This window comes from Pagrus pagrus (genome assembly GCF_965226575.1).
Source record: "Pagrus pagrus genome assembly, contig: HAP1_SCAFFOLD_99, whole genome shotgun sequence".
NCBI lineage: Eukaryota > Metazoa > Chordata > Actinopteri > Spariformes > Sparidae > Pagrus > Pagrus pagrus.
The window spans coordinates 56983-79381 of record NW_028175364.1 but is presented as its reverse complement, the minus strand read 5'-3'; the positions used below and the strand labels follow the sequence as shown (position 1 = coordinate 79381).

Here is a 22399-nt window from a genome sequence, read left to right as displayed (position 1 = left end):
AATAGTTTGATGCAACCTAAATGAATAAAAGAAAAATATAGTATAAAGCTAAACTAAATGTTTATAATACTACAAATCAAATAAGTAGTGTGAATTGTAACCTGGTGAACAAAAATGACTTAAAGTGCCACAAAGTACAAGTGAAGGGCAACAGCAATAGTACAGGTGTAGTTATCAACCTAAGTGATATACTAGTTTGTACTAACAATATTAACTATATATTATCAATATAACTATTGATGAAGTATTTGTATTTACACAGACATTCACTATATAATATGATTGCACTTACATGAATGCAAGGAAGAGAATAGTGATTCTCTATTCTCTTCCTTGCATGCATGTAAGTGCAATCATCCTAACTACATCACATTCAGTAGTCTCTGTCAGCTTGTGTGTTAGTCACTGTAATATCTTTGTTAACGTGTTCTCAACGTGTAATAATATGTTTAAGTTGTCCTTTTTTGTGTGAATGTGTGTGCTTTATCCAGAGTCTTTGTGAGAGACAGTGCTGTGCCTGTCACCCCCAAACAGGCGCAAAAGAAGTGGAATAACCTGAAAGAAAAGTACAAGGTACCACCATTCTATCTACTTTTCAGTAAACAAGTTGGACATGGCAACATTCATTCAGTGAATTTTTATTTTTTTAGGAGCTTAGGGACCCACCAACGGGGAAAGGGGTGGAGGCAGGAGGGGTGACAGCTGCCATCTGGCCATGGTATGGTCAGATGGATGCCGCACTCCAGGGGCAGCACTCCATTAGTCCGCCCCTGGTAGTTGCGGCCAATCTGACCCCCGCTACAGGTGGTGTTGTCACCCTCCCGTCCTCTGCCCCTCCCAGAGAAGGGGAAAAGCCGCCAGGGCCAGTGGGCAGCTGATGGACTTTCTGAGAGAGCAGGCAGAAAAAGAGGAAGAGAGGGAGAAGAGGGCAGAGGCGAGGGAAGAAGAGAGGGAGAGGGCAGCAAGTCAGAGAGCTGACAAGTATTTGTCTCTCTTTGAGAGGCTTGTGGAGAAAATGTAAATAGTGTATATACGTAGTAGTTGTAGGTAATTTTTAAATGTAGTTCTTTGTTGTTGTTTTATTGTTATTCTGTCAATTAAATAGTGTGAGTATTGAGTTGTGAATGAAGTGGTCTCAAAGAAATTCGAAACGCAACTGGACTTGGTTATCTGTCAGTTATTTGCCAGTTCATGTTCGCATCTGACCAGGCTGAGACTGGTCCTCGGACCTTGGACCAGTCTCAGCCTGGTCAGCGAACATGAACTGATGAAGCCTCTTGGATGAGAGGTAAAACGTCTTCCTAGACAAATCGAGGCACCAAGGCTTGTAACGGTGGTCACAACAAACGCTTCTGAAACTGAAATCTGATTGGGAGGTTGACTTTACTTACAGGTGTTTTTTCAAACCATTGTTATATGTTTAACTATACACATAATATAATCATTTTTAATTGAGATAAACTATACAATAATTTTTAATTAATCAACAAAACAATATTTACAATTAACCATTGTTATATGTTTAACTAACTGTTATATGTTTAATTAATCAACAAAACAATATTTACAATTAACCATTGTTATATGTTTAATTAATCAGCAAAACAATATTTACAATTAACATTAATTAAAATTACAAATAATTATTGAACTGATTATGAATTTGGGGTTTTTCTTTAGTAATCATGCTCCCTCAGAAATGCCGGGAGCTCTTGAGGGGCAGACTCTTCGGCAGCAAGTCTGCCTCTGAGATTGACTCCCGACAGCTCCTGACCTTGGGCAGCATTCCCCCCAGCTTCCTCATCCTCCCAGTCATCCTCCTCTGCCTCCTCCTCTTCCTGGATGTCACCAGCTAACAGGCAAAGGTTGTGGAGGATGCAGCATGCTCCAACAACCTTGGGGGCGAACAGAGCCCGGATCTCCAAAGCCCGGAGGAAGATGGCTCTCCAGCGGGTTTTGAGCAACCCGAAGGTGCGCTCAATAATGTTGCGGGCCTTGGCGTGATGCCTGTTGAAACGGGCCTCAACTTGGCCTGTTGATTAAAATACAGGTAATGTAGAATACATCCAGGAATTCAAATTCAAAGTAACAACTGTAATAAATAATTTATTCTCTCACCTGCTACAGGTTGACGGTAGGGAGTCATGAGGGCCACCGGATGCTGCAGGCAAGGGTACCCCCCGTCTCACAGGAGGAAGAAGCCAGCTGGTGAGTAGAGGGACTGTTTGTACATAGGAGACCTCTGGAGGACAAGGGCATCGTGGACTGACCCCGTGTTGCCGATGTAAACATCCAAAAATGCAAAAATCCCCTGTTGCTCTTCTTCTGCTCCGCAGGTGGGACAAGCCGGATGTGGCATCCATCTATGGCTCCAACTGCACGCCGGAAAAGCCTCATGCCCAGCCAGCCGAGCAAAACCTGCTCCCACCTCCTCCATCTCCTCAGGCTTGGGGAAATGGATAGCCTTGTGGAGGATGCCCATCATGGCCTCCAAATATGTCTGCCGTGACCCTGTAGGAAGTGCCACATGCCAGCCAGTACAGAGAGACAGCCACCTCAATTTCGTGGCTCCTGCCATGTGGCTTTAGCCGGGGCAACATCTGGACCAACAGATTGATGGTCTCCCTTGACAGCCTGAAGGCTGGTTTGAGGTCAGCCTCCTCAGAGAAGAAGGCGCAGAGGATGGGCACAGTGTTGTTAACTTGTGCATACATTCGAGGAGAATGATCCTGTAGTAAAATAAAAAATATTTTTCAATTAGTAAAACTATTGAAATAATATTTGAATGTATTTATTTATTTATTACTTTATGAAATAATATTTGAATGTATTTATTTATTTATTAATGACTTGCTTTTAACTATCAACTATGAATATTTGAATAGACTGATGAATTTAAACACATGCTGTAAAAATGTATTTATAGTTCTCTCATGAAACTTAATGTATGTTTTGTGTTCTATACAAATGAGCTTCACTTGATTCATTACACAAGACTTATCAGACTTGTATCAGATATCAGAAATAAAGAAATTATACAACTTAATATGCTCCTCTATTTCACCTGTAATTGTTGGGTCCCCCCATGATTTCACCAGTAGGTGGTGCTAGGTATCACATATCAAATGTCAGATGTCAAATTGTAGGAATGAGTAGTAGGAAATTTATGAATGAAAGGGGTGGGTCTATAGCGTTACTATTACTAAACAGTTTGGGGCGGACCCTGTTAATCCTGTTTTATACATTAATATTTATAATAATACTTCTAAACCGTACCATATTTATTTTGTTAACTTTAATAAGAATGGAAAACCAAGTGCTCCCGAAGAAAGAGAACTTACAAATCCAGCAAAGGCTAGGATAGCGCTACGTCTCTCCAGACTCCTCCTCCTCATCCTGGCTCTCCTCCGCTGAAGATGCCCCCTCAGCTCGGCAGCTTCCTCCTCAGCATCCCGGTAAAGAATATCGACCGCGACAGCTAGCAACACTTGCCGGTCCATATTTAACGGTGGTAATACTCTACTAACTACACAATCCACAAATCCACAATGGCGATCATCTACAAACAACAGCCTTCTAACGGGGTTTTTTTTCCCGCTGTTGGCTCGTGAGATTTAGAAGCACTTAAAAAAAAATAAAATAAAATAACATACTTATGTACAACGAATGAAGGTTGTTGCTGCTCTATGTACGTGAGTATTTATTTATTTACATGTCACATACACAGGAGAGAGAGAGAGAGAGAGAGAGAGAGAGAGAGCACTTGTTTTGGATGATAACGCCCAGCTGTTTAATCAGTGCAGGCTGCATTTGGCACCACAAGAACTCATCGTCTCAAAACTGAAAACGGAGCATTCTGTATTCTTGTGATCTCCGGAGTTCATTCTTCGGAGAACGACTAGCAAGAACATTCTCCTCAAGAACACAAGTCCGTTCTTTGCATTCTTGGTACTGAGAAACGCTCATAGTCTGTTAGAAAAGAATGTTACAACAAAACTGTTAAAAATGAAGTAACACTGGATATTGGAGTGGGGCTTTAAAAGTAACACTGCTCGTAGTATCTGCTACTAGGGATGTACATTTTAAACAATTTCTTTAATTGATACTTTGCTGATTATCAATTAATCATTAATAATGTATGAAATATGTTTAAAGTGTTTTCCATAAAACAATGTTCATAAGTGTTGTGCTCACAACACACGAGGCACCATAATGAAGTGCTTCATGCAACAGTAATAGGGAGTTTGGGGTTAAATTTGGCTATCAATAATAATTAATGATTATCAGGGATAATTATAAATTATGATTACTAATAAGTTCCAATTTACATTAGATCACCTCGGGGCACCACCCTTGAAGAAGGGAAAAAAAGCCAATTCACCAAATCAGTCTCAGAAAAGGTACTAAACTGTTTGTAACTCTGATTAATAATTAACTTAATAACTACAACCAATTACCATAACAGCTAGTAATGGTTGAAGGATTTTGGAGCTCTTGACAAAGTAGAGGTTGGCAACAATCACTCTTGTACAATATTAAATAGACAACATGTGGGTTCAAAAGTCTTTTATTTACAAAGATGAAACACACTAACTTCCATGTACTATATACAGGTTTGTGTGTGTGTGTGTGTGTGTGTGTGAGTGTGTGTGTCTGGCAGAACAAAGAAACAATGGTGGTCACTGATATCACATGTGGGTTTGATATGCTCCAGGCTCAATTAGCCGTCTAGGAAAGCAAACTACCAATAACCTGACCTGAGATTACAATAACACTCAAACAGTGGACACACATAAATTGAACACACATGCATTACATCAATCAGAGTTTAAAGTCCTGTGCTTAGCCGTGCTATGCTATGCTATCTAAGCCCAGTTCAATGTTACCAGTCTTTGAAGAAAAGGTGTTGGTGGTTGCAGGAGAACGTTGGGATTCCAATGAATGCTGTTCTTGCTGTGCAAGGACCGATGAAAGTCAGCAGAGGAGGAAAAGGTTCGCTCCTGTCCTTTGCGAGGGTAGCAGCTCAGTGCTAACCTGCTTGGTGTTCCTCAGATGGTGAAGTTAGCTGGCAAGCTTTGTGTCGCAGCTGCTGGTGCTAACTGATCAGGAATACTGGCAGGACCTCGTGTCGCTGCAGTGAGGAGAAGTTCTTTGGGCCTGCTGCAAATGAAGCTTGCAGCTCTCCGCAGCTGTTAAGCCCGGAAGAAGAGATCTTGAGGGCAGGCAGCCCGGTGGGGGGGAGATGGAGAGGAGCCCTTGAGGATAAGAAGTCAAAGGAGTGGAGAGGCTTGAGGAGAAGAGAGAGAACAAAGGAAGGCGCTGGAGTTTTGACTCTCTGATCAGAGGGGGGTTTGTCACCCTGACCAATAGTAGCTCAAAGCTAAATATTGCACCTAGGTGTGAAGAATGGGGAATTCTGGGACACTGAGTTCAGTTCAGAGTCCATTTTGAAATCCACAATGAATGACTTCATCTGTGGGTCCCAACATAAGGCTACATTATGAGTTAAAGGAACAGACAAGGTATACACCAAGTTACATGAAAAATAAACTAAATACAACAAAAAATTCTTAACGGTGTTTCGATCAGTGATTGATAATCAGCATCCCTATCTGCTATCCTACCGCTCAATATCCCTTGCTAGCCTACTGTATGTTGGTAAGGTAATTGTTTGTGTATCAACTTTAGTATGTAACCACCTTCTCAAATAGCTCTTACGTTGTCAGTTGTAAATTCAAAGCTGGGAGTTTTTCATTATCCAAATCAAGGGTGTATCTTGAGGGAAATTGTGATTTGTGTATTTTGAACACATCTATTAGGGCAATCATCAGACTGTTAATGAAATTTCTTGTCACGATCCTGTGATTTTAGTTTTATTGTGTGTTTATGTTTTTTAAACCATATTTATTTACTGTGAATTACCTTCACAGCCCACCAGGGGCCACAGCCTGCTGCTGCCCACACTTTGGGAATCACTGTACAATGGGATAGAGGGGTAACTACAGTGTCATACTCAGAAGCATAGGACAACTGACCAGGCTGCTGTATTTGACTCACTAGTAGTGACAACGGCACAACATACCTGGAATATATCAAACTTAGAAAGGTATCAGTAAAATATCTATTTACTTTTAGCTAGCGCTAATTTCAAAAATTATTTTGGTCACTACTATTATATTATATTATATTATTTAGACTATTATAATTTATCGAAATGGTCCCCCAAAACTATGAAAATTAAACATTCATTCACAGATATTTTCCTTTGAATCCCAGCATTAGATTTACTAAATCCTCTTACTAATGATAGCAAAGTCAGCTGGGATGCAGATGTTCGAGCTGCGGATAGCATTATGGCTCCGCACTGTCTTTACTGGGCGTCTGCATCACCTGCAATGAAGGGAGATTGATTAGTAAAATTGAACGGGATACATTGCATAATGCAGATACAAAATAGAAATGCCCCGTACCTGAATCCTGGGGAAGGATGATTGGAACCGAGATGGAGGGACGGTTGAACTGCGCCTCGGCAAGCGCCAGCTGTCTCCGGTGCAGCTCCAACCTCTCCTGCTTTATCCGGACCATCTCTTCCTGCAGGGCAGTTTGTCGTTCGAGTCGGCCCTCTATCCCCCGCAGCACCACCAGCTTCTCCACCAGCATCTCGCTGCAGGCGCAGGTCGTTATTGTGGGCTGCCCTGTTAAGCCTCCCCGCATGCAGACAGCAGGCCCTGCTGGTTGGCACGCAGGGACAGGGCACAGTTGTGGGGGGCCGTCCTCTCCTGGGGGCGGGCACACCCCTGCTCCGCTCCCGGATGGCTCCTCTTCATCCTCACTTTCTGAGAGCCCCTCGTCCCCCTGAACATCGATGCCCCCACTAATGCGTTCAGAGGCCGTCTTCTCGATGATGGAGAGGACTTTCACGCAGGCCACATGGGCTGGAGGGGGAGATCTTTTCGGCTATGGCCTGCCAAACACTGTTCTTCACTGTGATGTTCTTTTTGCCCCTTGTTCCCCCGAATAAAACATCACGGTGCTGCCAGACCTCGTCCACTAAGACGCCCATCTCCTCCGCGGTAAACGACGGTGCCCGCTTGTTTCTTTTGCTGCCAGTTTCTTCCATTCTCACATGTGTGTGGCTATATCCACGGGGGTATATATGCGCTAATGGGCTTGATTACTACTTGGATACACCTGTTGGCACACACACACACCCGCACCCACACACCCCCCCACACACACACGATACATGCGTAGCCTAATTGCACTGTGTGGGGGGACCACGGGGCGCTGTGTGTGACTTTTGTGCTGATAAAGAGGTGGGTGATCAATTTGCCTGGCATCGATTGATTCAGTTTCAGCACCACTGCGGTGGACAGCTCCCACTAAGAGCTTCTTTTGCTTGATCTTAAGGTTCTCCTAAGAAGGCAGTTCAGAACGCGTCTGGGAAACACCTGTATATTAGCGCTCCTTCTTAGCCGAACCCTTCTTAAGAGCCTTGTAGCATCCCCGGCTAAATGATGGTCGAACTCTCAAACTGATGGTTCACAATGATTTACTCCTTGGACCGTATTCAATGTAAACACACCGTAAGAGCTATGAAAGAAGAAAATAAAATACAGTTACCTTTAAATGAAATTACTTTTAACTGCTTTTATCCCATAAACAATCATGCAAGTTGACTCTCCTTTTATCTATTTTAATAAACTCATTGTAGACGCACAGGTTTTACTCCATGAATTTAAATATATATTTTAACTGCTACGATTGATGTTACAATCATGAAGGAAAATTCACATTTTAACTGAAGGACAACCTCCCATAGAGTGAAATATAAAACAATATTTAACATGAAATTAGCATTTTTAACCGTTCGTTTTTAACTCAATAAACAGTTTTTAACCTTAGCAGACCTCACATAAAACAGACAAAATACATCCTGTTGCATTAATAAAACAACCTACGAGTTAGCTTATAGCTTCATCTCATTTCCAATACAGACCGACACGGCAGCTTGGCCGTTGCTAATAGTAGCTACCGTTAACCACAACACGTTCTATACATGAAAATATCCACGGCAACCAAACTCGAGCCGGACATAAATATGGCATGAAAAGGTAACAAAACAAACCTTGTGCCCCTTATTAGCCAGGTGCTAGGGCGTTTCATGTGAGTTAGGCACACTTTAGCATTGAAGACAAACTCTTAGCCTTGCAGACACACTTTTCCTACTGCAGGTAAAGTCCGAAGCACCGGATGTGTACGAGGTCTCGGCGAGACGCTTTCAAAATAAAAGCACTGAATGTAACGTCTGCTTAATATATAAAAAATAAAAGCCTGGCTTTAAAGAATGTTAATAAGTAAACATAAAAACACATTTATAGAAATACTATGCTCATATTAAAGGTCATTTACAAGCCTTCTTAAGTCCTTAAGAATTATGGTATCTGGGAAACGCGGCCAATATCTGTGTGGCTACAACAAAATATGCAGATATGAGTTTTAAGCTCAGTGCACATCTTTAGGTGGCATTAAAGAAAAAAAGAAGCAATTTTTAGGGTCTATTGGGGTGCAGTTTACTGTGGAGTGTGCACCTCATAATCTTTTGTCCAGTAAGTAAGTGTATACTTTACATTAAAAAAAATTAAATTACTGTGGTACATTAAAAAAATGCTGAGGATGAGTCAGTGGGTGTAAAGGCTGGGTGCTTCAATTGTTTTGAAAAATGTTCGAGAACAATGGCCATTGGACTGACAGTACCCTGATGCTTTGTTGTTTGTGATCTTTGTCTCCGTGATCAAGAACAGCTGTCTATGGTTTCAGATTATATACAGCAACACTCAAAGCAATCCCAGTAGTACAAGTGCAGCTTCAGGTTAGGGTTGTTTACAAAATGTGTATCTTGATGATTCAGCTTGCCCATTTGAATCCATATTAACAAGTCATATAAAGTATGTGTTTGGCATAGGGCTGTCAGCTTTTCACTGCATGATTTACTGTGTGTTTTTCTCTTTTATGTCAAATGAATAACAAACGAAATACAAGAGTGGGAGGGTGGAAAAAGGGTATGTGTAACCATAACTGCACAAAAGTGTACAAAAACAACAATTACACTTAATGGGAGTGTAGTCATTCCCTACTTTAAGAATGACGCGACCCTATTGGTATTTGGAAATCATCTGGGGCCCGCCCTTATTTTTAATCACAACTCTGATCAGCACATGAGACTTGAAGTATGAAGTATTTCCCAAACTTTTTCTTATTTCATAAACGTAACAATTCTATGTGAACTTGAGCCTAAAGCAATGCAGTGCAAAATACTAATCCATCCACATACACATAACAATTTGTAATCTTGCACGCCTTTCAACACATGCCAACACATGCAGTTACAACCCCCTGTCACTAATATAAGATACATTACAGTGTTATGTTGAAGTCAATTCTGCATTCATAATAATCAGAATCAGAAACAGATTTATTGCCAAGAGGGATTTTACACAGACAAGGAATTTTTCTTGGTGAATAAGGTGCATGCATTGAAGACAATAAACAATAAACAAACAAACAGTGACTATAACATATACAATATAAACAATATAAACGCTATCAACACACAGAGGCAAAAAGTGTGGGATGGCTGATAAATAAAGACGGAAGATAAAATATAGAAGATATTAAAAATACAGGATGTACAAATTCTGCATTAATGTAATGCAAAGATTCAAGTGCAGAGGTGGGTTTGAGTGCAGGAGTGAAAGAGTCAGTGTCAGTGTCAGTGGGGGTGGGGGACCCGGGACTTGTTGAGGATCCCAACTGCAGAGGGGAAAAAACTGTTCATGTGGCGGGCGGTTTTGGTCCTGATGGACCGCAGCCTCCTGCCAGAGGGTAGAGGGTCAAATAGTCTGTGACCGGGATGGGAGGGGTCGGCCACAATCCTACCTGCACGCCTCAGAGCCCTGGAGCTGTGCAGGTCTTGAAGGGATGGAAGGTTGCAGCCAATCACCTTCTCGACAGAACGTATGATACACTGTAGTCTGCTCTTGTCCTTAGCAGTGGCAGCAGCTTACCAGATGGTGATGGAGGAGGTGAGGATGGACTCGATGATGGCAGTGTAGAAGTGCACCATCATCGTCTTTGGCAGGTTGAACTTCTTCAGCTGCCGCAGGAAGAACATCCTCTGTTGGGCTTGTTGTGGAAATTTGTCTAATTTGTGAGATATCTGAAACAAACTTGTAAGAAATACCAGTTGTCTTTTAAGGATTTTATTCTTTATAAAGAAGGTTCATTAGTCAACAGAGTGGCATGCGGTCTGCAGAAAGAAGAACAAGATGAGACAGTTGAGAACCCTTTTTGTTAAAGGAAAGGAATGCCCTGTTGTAGGAACACATGTCCATCGCCTCTACATTCCATTGAGGTTCTGCTCTTGCATTAATTACTCCTCTCATCTGCAAGCTGACTGTTTTCAGGAAAAAGACGCTATGAAGTCTCTCACCTCTTCACCTGACTTGTTTTGCTTCCAATGAAACCGTCAGATTGACGCATCACAGGAAAAACCCCTCTTCTTTATTTACAGCTTGAATAACCCTTTTTGCCCTCTTCCCCCACTCAAGATGAACACTCCTTTCTCTCAGGTAGGTCGAGTTCATCATCAAATGAATCTCCTTTCAGAGATGATGAGGAACAGAAGAACTGTCATAATCATGTGTTATAACTTATTTCTTTGCAATTGTAAATTAGGTAACGACTCTGATGTTCTGTGTCTTCTTGTCTTCTTGTGACAAGAATTATCAAGTACACCCTCCAGAGTAAAAGCACTCTGGGCCTCTCCTCTGTTTTCCTAGCCCTCCTGCCCAAATGGTTTAGGACTATGCCTCTCTTATCACACATTCCATCCTATAATGGTTTCTGCACTCATCCAGATTTTAAGCAAGTTCTAATTGTCATTAAACCAGGAACTTATGCTCTTAATGTTAACAGATTAAGAAACAGCTAAAGAAGTTGATAACACTGAACTTTTCCCCGTGTCTCTGTGATGAAATTTGATTAAAATCAATTTTAATGTTTAATGTGTCCTGTATTCGGTGAAACCACAGCACCTCCTGATGATAAGCCCTGGTACGATTGGGACAGACCTTCAGGAGATCTTTTGTGTAATAAGTTCCTTGATAACCAGTAAATGTTTCTGATATGTTTTGTTTTAACAATTATTAAGCTAGAACCAGGAGGAATAAGTAAGTGATCAATTCTACTAGTTCTACGGTATATTCAAGTGTGTTTTTATTTTGATCCCGTTTTAATTTCCTTTAATTGTTCAGTGATTTTTAATCATGACATAATCCTTTTTCATGATAGACAAAGTTCATCTATTGAGCCATGGTGAGATTCTGTGAAAGGTGAAGTACAGTTTTGAAACGTTTAAAACTATAGTTTAGTTTAAGTGAGTTCCTGTGAAAGACAGCACACTCTCAAGCGGTAACTCCCCGCTGGGCAGTGAGCCAGAATCGTCACCGGCTCAGTACTGGACCAGCCACACTCTTCCTAAGACATCGGACCGTGGTCCCCAACCGGCTGATTCCCGATGAGCTGACACTCGGCCATTGGACCGGGACTTCCGGCTAGAGTCGCAAACCACCGGAGAGAAACCCTCCGCCGCTGACTCCGCCACTCTGCTAAGAAAGTAGGCTCTCCATCACCCATAACAGCTGGATTCACACATGATAAATGAGTGGTGTCTTAGGGTTCTGATCTTTTAGTTTAAGAGAAATTTGGTAACATTTCCTGTTACCTGTTGCTATTCATTTAAATTGCCATTTCATTTATTTAATCTGAATTATTTAGTCAATAAACCTATTTAACCGTATGTCGTTGTCTGTGCAGGTTTGTTTTAAATGTGGAGAACCGATGGAAACTGTGTAGAATTCACTACTTCATTTATGAGATTGAATAAATTGATTTAAAATTGATTAGAATTGATACAAGTTAACCTTGTTTAGTCGGATTTGATTAGTTACCTCCGGATTATTCAAATAGACAAAACATCGGAGGTGGTGCCCCATTAACGAGTGTTTTATTAATCGCCCCTGATTAATAAATTACAATTTTTACTAGTGTATCTCCTACACTGTGTCCTTCTCATGTCTGTACCAGGCTCCGTTCCCATAACAAGAAGCACATATCTCTCTTTGTGCAGACAGTACAAACATTCAAGGATGTGGGAAGAACACAGTGAAGACAATGTAAGACATAATAATGAATAAAAATGGTATAGTAATACAATTTCCCATTACACTCCTCCCTTTTGATCATTTATTGATCACTTTAAGTATATACAAACTACACACTAGACATCAAACTTAAAAATTCACTCAGGATTTAATTTAAGTTATCACATATTGTAAAATCAATAATAGCTGTGTTTGTGGAACATAGACATTACTAGTATTCATTGCAAGCTGGGAGGAGGCAAAACACATGTGAATTACTGATCATGTCATGTGATTATTTCTAACAAAAATATAGAACACTGCATATATTTGATTCTTAAGCAAACATCAACTAATAAAATAGACCAACACATCTTAATCATCTATGTGTCTTAAAGAATATTTTTCAATTTATCATGCTAAAATAGATTCAGGGACGCAGGCTTGCTCCTCTCCAGCCCCTGTGTTTTGCAAGCGTAGAGGGGGCCACTACCTTGGAGAGGTTACTAGCACGATCACAAGGTAGTATGATGTCGTCTTCTGCTGCAAATCCCTGATCTTTATTCATCACATATTTTATGACTAGAAATGGGTAAACAATAATCATAAAAGTATAGCTGTAAACATTTGAGAAAAAATGATTAGTGAACTTGTTACTAAATGTCAAAACTTTTCATAATAGTATAAGCTTGAGAAAAATAATACTGATATCACACACAGTGACTTCATTAGTCTCTGTGTGTTCTTTCAACTCACCACACCTTACACGTCTTCATCGTCAGAGTCAGGGTAAGGAGGAGGGGACCAACCAGGGTGAGGGAACAGATCAAGGGAATTATCTTCTGAATATGGAGGTGGTTCCAGTGATGCCATTCCAGTTGACGTTGAGATGGACCTATCTATGGCTCCAACAATTAAGACTCTAATGCAATTACGTCTCTGGAATCAGCTACCCGACTATCTGAAAAAAATTATTCATTTATCGTCATTTAAAAAGGCTCTCAAAAAGTACCTAATCAGTCAAACCATGTACCATCAAACATAAGACAATTATTGTCATGATTTTCCTTTGTCTCTCTCTCTCTCTCACACTTCTTATTCTTTCCTTATCATCTCATTCATTATTTCTGTTTTGTATTATTCATTTATGTATGTATTTTTTCCCCTTACTTCCTTACATTTGCTGTTTAATCACTTACTTTTCTACTTATTTTTCATTATTGTTTAATTATTTTCCTATGTTATTGTTTTTAAACTGTATTAAATTTGATCTTTGAATATGTGGGTGAGGTTTTCATATAAGCCCTTTTGGGTTTCATACCTCCCCTTTGCACATCCCTGTCATGTTGATTGTTCATGTTGGTTTTTTTCTTTATATGATATTGTTTGTGCTAAATAAATTAAAAAAAAAAAAAAATGCAAGGAATGATGCAACAACCACACAGTCCCATGCAGCGCTGCCCCTCCCTAAATGCAGAACACGCGCTGTGCGTAGGGCCCCACGATCCGTGGGGGGGGCCCATTTTGCGCAAGGGGACGCTTTCTCTGCAAATGCGCAAAGGATGCGCATCGCTGCCGTGAGGCGCGCGTAGAGCACCAAGTCAGTCCGAGGCAGGAGAGAAAAAAAAGAGACGAGTAATCTGACACCGCACACGTTGCCGCAACAACTGACAGCACGCAATATCTGACCAATCAGCGGTCAGATGCGCCAACAGGCAGTTGGATGCAGGTGGAGAGATGGCCTCTAAACGGCAACATGAATCAGGAGCAAGCAAAAGAAAGACAAAGTGAAAACAAGAGGAGGCTCGTGCTTCACTTGAAGGTGGGTATGTTGTTGAAATAAAAAAGCAAACTTTGTGGCATAAACTCCCCAGCTGCTAGCCTGCTAATCATGAGACAGAAGAGAGGATAATTCTGTCTAGATGTGGACTGGAGATCAAATTTTCCAGCGGCCCTGATTATCATTTTTTGATTGCTTGTTAACTGCATATACATTCACCTCTGTTGAAAAAGGAGCGGTTAATTGACCAGTTGGTGGTCGTATGTTGGCTCAGGTTTATAGCCTATCAATCTATGCTATCAGTAGAAGTTTTGGGCTGTTTTTATGGAGGTAAAATATCGCCATCTCTTGGTGAATTTAATTCATAACAGTCATATAAGATAAAATAAAATAAGATAAATTAAGATAATCCTTTATTTGACCCACAATGGAGAAATTTAAAGCGTTGCAGCAGCAAACAGCAGTGTGAATATAGAACCTAATTACTAAATGTATAAATAAGTATATAAAAATATTTAAATATAGAAATATCATCAAATCAAATCATAATGCATATTATTATTAGTTGTAGTCGTATTTGCATTAATTGCATTTTAATCTTTGTGAGGAGGCTAGCACCATTGCAGGAACTCTCCCTGTTACAGTTGCCTTTGCTGAGCAAAAACTGAAGCTCATCAATGGCGCAAGAACGCTTTAGTGGCCTGGCTATCATAAGCATCAACTCAGAAGTGGCACAGCAGCTGTCATATGATGACCTCATTGATGACTTTGCATCCAGAAAATGCAGACGTGTGCATCTGTAAAAGGCTTGTTCCATTGTTGAAAGAGTCATGTTGTAATGGGGGGGGGGCCTCAAAATAAAATTCTGCTTAGGGCCCCAATTTGGCCAGGGGCGGCCCTGGTCCCATGAGAGTTAATGCTACAATGAGCCCAGTGAGCAGAGACAAGATCAGTGCTTTCCATTTACCAAACATTGTATCAAACCAGCCAAAGGTGCTGTTAATACCAGAAAGTTCTCCACGAAGAGACCTCAGTCTCTCAAGAGCCTGGGCGACAGATCCGTCTGGGGCTGTGTTATTGGGAATGAAAGTACAGCAAGAGTCACCAAACATTACACAGACGCCCCCCTTGTCAGCCAGCAGCATGTCAAGCGCCATTCTGTTTTGCCAAGACATCAGAGATGTTGCTGACATCTGCTCAGCTAGTCCAGTGAGGGCATCATGTGTGTAGTTATGAACCTCTGTTGGTTGTAATAGATGTAATTAATCCAGTCCACATTTTTATTCAGTGTACACCACCAGCAAAAAGCTGTTTCAAAGCCTGCAAGAACCTGATTTCTAGCTTTGAATTCATCAGGGACACCACAAGGCACCCCTATAGCATCGATGTACACTGTTTTGTCAAAACTGCCAAGTGGGTTAGAGAAACGTTTCACCCTGTAATTTTGGGAGTGATGGTATTCTCCAACCGGCCACAGGTGTACCTGCGAAGCAAACATGGTTATTGCACACAAACCAGTCCAATTAGCAGGTAGAGATTTTCGCATTCTACCACAATCCCAGTAGATGTCTGGGTATGGCTCTATCTTATAGTCAAACGCATCACGCTTCCAGCGCCGACCATAAGAGCCATCCTCGATTAGTTCTTTGCCTGCTGCTGTCAGGAGGATACAGGATATGAGTTTTTGCACATTTAAGACGTGTCTGTCCAACACTGATACTGCCATAGGTGCGGTTGAAACAAATAAAGGTAGCACCCGATGCTACTTCAACTTGTCCTGCAACTGGTAATGGTGGTGAAGGAACTGAGAAACGGGGCAGCGGAGGGCAAGATTTGAACAGTGAGTGGCTGTACCTCCAGTGAGGTTGTGTAGATATTCTAGTGAGCAAACAGTCCACCAGACACACTACAAAGGGACCCACTCTTGGTTTGGGTTCAGTGCGACAATGAGGATTTCCAGGCAGACTGACCAGTGACAGGTTTGCTGTGTAGCCTTGACAGATGAGGCATGATGAGTTTGTCATTGTGCGTGCAGTATAATTGACATACTGCATCCACAGATTCTTCAGGGGCCCTGTCTGGTCCATAGGGGTCAGAGGTCAGGTGTCTTTTGGTTCTGTGTAGAAGTGCAGTGTTCAAGGCCGCTTTAATGCACGGGCTTACCTGGGCTGAAGCCCAGGGGCCTCCCAAGTTCAGGGGCCTCCCATGTTCAGGTCATATTGTTTTTTAACTTGTCAGGTTTTCTGTCAATCACTCTAATCGCACGTTAGTGGCTGCTGATTGATCCAAATTAGGAGTGACCCACGTGGCCTTATAGCCTATGGCCCGTGGGCTTACCTATCAGAATGTATATAGTTAGTTTAGGGGTGTGTCCCTCTATGATTGAGTGACATCAAGTGGAAAATGTCAGGGAGGACGTTTGAGAGTGGTGCCCAGAAAAGAAAAAAACTTATTAAGAAAGAGTTGCGCGAAAAAGAATTACTGAAGAGCATCCCAAAGCTCACCGGATTTTTTAAACCAGCTGCTGCTGAAGATGGACCCAGCACCAGGGGAAACTCGCCAACTCACACACCGGAGGGAGCGGAGGAGGCGCAGGCCGCGCAGGTGGATGTAGCTGGAGAGGAGCAGGGGACGGCCCGCAGCAGTGGAGGGGAGGAGGAGCGGGGAGCACACGACGAGCCCCAGAGAGAGGACCGGGCTGCAAAGCAGTCAGGGGGAGACGAGTCAGATGACCCATATAACAGTGACCCGGGCCGCTGGGGAAACAATATTGACGCAAAAGTGCGTGCTTATTGGGCGAAAATGGGACCGGAGTCCTGTCAAAATAAAGATGCTAACATGTCGGCATCGGAACGCCAATATAAACAGCAGAGAAGATTTTTCTCAAAAATGCATTTCAAACGCAGACTCAGTGACGGAGAGTGTGTGCCCAGAGAATGGCTCTGTTATTCAGCATGACATCCTTCGTGATATGGATTTTAAGGACATAATTAGGGCGTTTTCTTCCAAGAAGACCAGACGAAAGCACTTCTAAAAAGGTAAGAAAGTGCTGTATTTATAGCTTGTGCAGGTTTTAAATTGTTGTGGTTGTGCATTGTTTTAAGAGAAATGCACATTTGCTTAGATGTTTGTCTAGATTATACTGCAAACCTTCTATAAATGTTGCTCAGTTTCATCTTTTTGGTACCTGGCATTAGGCCGTGTTGCTATCCATGGTGCTGAATGGAGTGTGTTTGTGTGTCAGTGCAGTGCATGTGATTGGTTCACAGGGCCCGCTGAGGCCAGAGAAGAGGTTCCTACTTTGATCTGTTGCTGTTCTTTGCTTATGCTATTATTAGTTATTATCAATGTTTGTGCAGACCGGTGATGGTTGGTGATGTTTTTCATAATATCGTTTGAAATCATACTTTCCAACATTTTGGTTTTATTATCACCATAAGTTGCTGTGTGTGGTAACAATAATAATATTATGGTGTTTTCTGGATCAAAAAAGGAAAACTCACTGTTGTATGTCTGGAAAGAAACTAATGCATTTTATGATGTAGATTACCTAGATATTACACTTTTTTAAAATGAGACTCTATAAATCGAGGGGATGGAGGGCCTACAAAACCTCTCAGCCCCGGGGCCTAACATTAGGTTAAGGCGGCCCTGGCAGTGTTGTTGTGAGTGGTAGTGTTTTGTGAGACACTTTTGCTGGGATGAGTCGAAGGCCATAATATGGGTACCACTATGATGACAGCGATCCCCACAAGACAGCACAAGGTGCCTCGGAGACCGCACATGCCTGGCTGCCTGAATGGATGCCACGGACGTTGACGTCTTTCCACGTTGCACACAGGTGAATCAGTGCTTCGATCAATCGGCGCTCCGAAAGTTGTTTCCTCCCACAGTATGTCAATACTGTGACCGTCTGCTTCTCTTCCTGGCGTTATGAACACTCCTGGTCCTCAGCGTGTTGTGGAGTTGGGACCTTCCTGCAGTGGCTGGCGTGTGCCCAGGTGGCTCTCTCAGCGATTTTGACGGCAGTGTGGGTGGTGAGGAGGACCTGGAACGGGCCGTTCCACTTTTTGGACCTCCAGTGTTTTTGCCTGAGGTCACGAATCACGATGTAGTCGCCTGGAGTAAGGCTGTGGAGAGGATGGTTGGCCGGAGCAGGAAGGGCGTCCTTTACCAGTCTGTGGATTTGAGATAAAGCAGAGGACAACGTCTGGCAATATTGCAACATATCATTTTCACAGAAACAGGTCTCAGGGAGTGGTCTATTAACAGGCCCTACTCCCAGTTCGGGAGGCCTGCCAAGGAGGATTTCAAAGGGACTTAGATTTGCGCGCGCTCTTTTTCTCATTCTCATGTACATTAGCACAATCGGCAGGGCTTTAGTCCATGAGAGACCTGTTTCTTCACAGCACTTTGCAAGTTTTGATTTCAAAGTGCAATTTTCTCTTTCCACTGCACCCCCACTCGCTGGATGGTAGGAGCAGTGTTGTCTCAAGTCAATCCCAAGAAAACCTCCTAGCTGTTTAATAGCTTCACTCACAAATGGTGTACCATTATCACTACTTATTTTCCTGGGGATACCCCATCGTGGTATCACACACGTCATCAGGGCCTTGGCCACAGCAGCGCTGTCCTGCTTTGAGGTGGGAAACACCTCAACCCATTTGGAAAACATGTCAACCATCACAAGGCAATATTTCTTGCCTTCACTTGGGGTTAGTTCAATGAAATCCATCATGACATGTTCAAAAGGTCCCTCTGGTTGTGGATGTGCTGCTTGTGGCTGTCGTGTAGTTTTACCTGCATTATGTGTAGTGCAGATGTGACAGGATTGGCAAAATCTTTGAGCATAGGCTGTAAAGCCTTTTGTGAACCAATGTTTTTTTATCAGATCAAACATTCCCCCATTCCCCCCCAATTTGGCAAAATGTGGAAAAAAGTGTTTTGGTAAACATGGTTTACTGTCAGGTCCGTGCCAGATGCCGTTAGTGTATGTGCAGTCGTGTGATCGCCAGATTCGTTTTTCATCAGCAGAAGCGCTAATATCTGTGTGTGTGTGTCAGAGTCGGAAGCACTAGTGTCTGTGTGTTTTTCAGGGTCAGAGTGAAGCAGGGTGTGGGTGTGTCTTACTCCATGTTTTCCAGCAGCAGCTTTAGCAGCTGCGTCTGCTCGTGCATTTCCAGAGTGGTATTCCAGAAAGGAGGTTCAACAAACTCTGAGTCTATCCCTGAACTCTGAGTTGACTTACCCTGTGAAGTGAAACTCTGAGTTTTCAGTTCCAGGATAGCTGATCTGAGTTAGGTAAGTCGACTCTGAGTACGTTAACTCTGAGTTGAGCTCGTGCCTGACGACTAGTAAAAAGCCATCATCAATGGAGCTCCGATACTGTGATTCACCATGGCAACAGGGGAGAAAACAGGAAGCAGACATTTTCTGTGGGGAAAAAAAGTAACACGGCTGCAGCCGTAATAAAAATCACTGACAGAGTTTTAGATGCGGCCGTCTTTTCATTTTGAATTTAACATCACTTTCTTTTATATTAGCCTTTGAGGAAGTGGTTGAATGTTGTTCAGTGTTTTATTTTATTTTAGGCTATTTTATTTAATTCAAATCGGCTGAAAATATAAAAACAGTCTCACGATGGCTCCTCACTTTGGTTTTATTTCACATATTAAACAAAGTAAAAGTTTATTCAGTGGATATTTTAACTTGTAGTAGCTTTTACCACCAACAGATGCTGTTTAACACACATCTGTGTCCTAACATCCTGCTGAGTAGATGAACATGAAGTGGTGCTCACCTCCACCACGTCCGCCAGAGACAGAGGAGCTGGTCCTGAGTCAGGTCGCTGGGTGACCAGAGGCTGAGGGCGTCACTCTCCCCCAGTACCCAACATTGGAGTCAGACACACACGTAGCCTACTGTCTACAGATTTAACTAGAAGTCATTTAATCTTATACTCAATGCGGCTGCAAACTAGAAACACGGACATTGAAATTACGTTGTTGGAAAAAATACAATAGGCTCTACTGATGGTTACTTTTGTAGCTATCTGTGGGAAATAAAGAAAGTCAAATGAAATGTGAGTTATTTCTCTTTTTCTGGTTGCTGAAGGTGATTGATTAACCTGCGAAGTGATTAAAAACAAACAAACAAAAAAAACAAACAAAGAGGATTGTTCAGATCTGAGAGCACGTCAGCGATGTGTAGCCTGATATTCGCTGTGCGGCCGGAGAATATAAATGACGGACTGATGAGAAGCGGTCTACTGTTCGGTTCAGTCCTCGTCGGGGAGTGAGAGCTCATCTAAATGAATCTAAATTCTCCTCCTGGTGTAAAACTATGTGAATTATTTCTGCTTCAACACGATCGGACTGAAGGAAAGGACAGCTGCTGTCAGACAGCTCCGTCAGACTCAGGGTTTCTTCAGGTAAACCTGCCAGTGAGCAGGTTATGTTCACAGAGTCAGTTACCGCAGTAACAGACTCAGAGTTTAAGTTACCTCTCTTTCTGGAACTAAAAACTCAGAGTTTCTCTCATCTCAGGGTTAACAAACTCAGAGTTTTCACAAAACCCACTTTCTGAAATACCCCCCTGTAGAAACTGAATCACTGTTGTTAGTGTGAGCCTGACATTTACACACAGCAATGGCTCTGGGCAATAACGCAGCATCCAATAATGCAGAAACTTTGTCACCATTCAGAATAGGCTTTCCATCAGATTTTATGAATTTCCTGTGCTTCCATAGAGCACCAAAATCATGCAAAACGCTTAAAGCATAACGACTATCGGTCCAGATCGTTACTGATTTATCTTCTGCTAGTTTACAGGTCTCTGTGAGAGCAACTAACTCTGCAGCTTGAGCAGAGTAGTGAGGCGGCAAAGAACCTGATTTCAAAGTCTCATGTAGTGAGACTACAGCATAACCAACCTGTTTTTTTACCGGTTTCTGGGTTACGGGATGCTGAGCCATCAACAAACAAAACAAAGTGAGGATTAATCAGTGGAGTTTCAGACAAATCGGTGCAATGGGTGCACACCTCGTCCAACACAGCAACACAGTTGTGATCTTCACCCTCCCCCTGAATGGGAAGCAATGTAGCAGGGTTAAGAACAGTACATCTTTTGATCTTGATGTTAGGCATGTCAAGCAAAACAGTATTGTGTCTTAGCCATCGTGCTGTGGAGAGATGTGAGGTTTTCTGTTCAAGCAAAATTAGAGAAACAGCATGAGGAACAAGGAGAGTCAGATCTGAATAACCTACAGTATCCCTCGAAGCCATAACAGCTTTCTCAGCTGCTGCTACAGCCCGGAGACAACGTGGCAACCCAGCAGCTACAGGGTCGAGTTTAGCAGAGAAATAAGCCACAGGTCTAAGTTTCCCCCCATGATCTTGGAGCAGCACTGATGTCATACATGCATTCCTCTCATCAACAGTCTGTGTGAATGGTCTGCTCGGGTCAGGTCGCCCTAAAGTAGGTGTGGTCTGTAGAGCTAGTTTCAGGTCAGTGAAGGCCTTTTCAGCCTCAGGAGTCCATGTCACTAAATCATGTGATTGTGGGCTTTTACCATGCACCGTGGCACCAAGTGGTGCTTCTAACACTGCATAGAACACATTCCCAGGAACGAAAGAACTTGTTTTTTGGTTCTAGGCCTGGGAATGTTCTGAATTGCCTCAACACGATTGGGGGAAAGGGATTTCCCGTCGCTGGAAATCTCATGACCCAAAAATGTGACCTTTTGTCGGACATGTTTTAGGAGTCGGATCGTATCGCGTTCGCATTGTTCTTTTGTTGGCGCACAAATCACAAGGTCGTCCACATACTGCAAAAGTGCAGAGCCCTCGGACAAAGCCAGAGGCTCTAGACTTTTCCGCAACGCGTCGTAAACAGTACGGGACTCGCAAACCAGAACTGACTATCTGGATGAACAGGAACACTGAAAAATGCATTGGCCAGGTCCACCACCGAAAACCACTTGTGACAAAATTGTGTAAGGATTAGGAACTTGAGGAGCTCTCGGCTGTACAGCATCATTTACGACTTGCAAGTCTTGTACAAAACGCCATTCAGTTGGTTGACCTTTGTCTCTTATTTTCTTCACAGGAAAAAATAGGAGTCCTCACAGGAGAAGTGTCACAAGGCACAATTACTCCTGCCTTTTTCAGGGACTCAAAAACCTTCAATAGCCTCAGGTTTGGCAAGGTGTTGGCAAGGTCTGTAATCAGATTTGGGGGTGATCACCACTGGTTCTGCTGTTTTAATTAGACCAACATCATGTTTTCCTCGAGCCCACAGAGTCTTAGGACTTCCTGGAGGGCTGGGATGGCTGCAGCCTCAGTCTCTGACAGAAAAATGTGCGAGGATGTTATAGGTGGAACTAACTGAACTGTTCGTTGTGTGTGAGTGGTTGCAG

The 22399-nt window shown here is 42.5% G+C and overlaps 1 protein-coding gene and 1 long non-coding RNA gene across 4 annotated transcripts in view; both read right to left on the bottom strand.

Moving 5' to 3' along the window:
* Positions 1-1563: 1563 nt before the first annotated feature.
* LOC311253971 (uncharacterized protein) lies at positions 1564-2739 on the bottom strand. The gene is made up of 2 exons (XM_084384410.1): positions 2119-2739; positions 1564-2032 (listed from the first exon to the last, which is right to left on the bottom strand). Exons 1-2 carry the CDS (start codon positions 2144-2146, stop codon positions 1677-1679), a joined length of 384 nt encoding a protein of 127 aa, XP_084240536.1. The 5' UTR covers positions 2147-2739; the 3' UTR covers positions 1564-1676.
* Positions 2740-15249: 12510 nt separating this feature from the next.
* The window catches only part of LOC311253973, a 39011-nt gene continuing 31861 nt past the window's right edge, over positions 15250-22399 (bottom strand). For all 3 annotated transcript variants that reach the window (XR_014622112.1, XR_014622113.1, XR_014622114.1), the window contains one exon: positions 15250-18161. This is a non-coding gene — a long non-coding RNA (uncharacterized lncRNA). The remainder of the gene's footprint in view (positions 18162-22399) is intronic.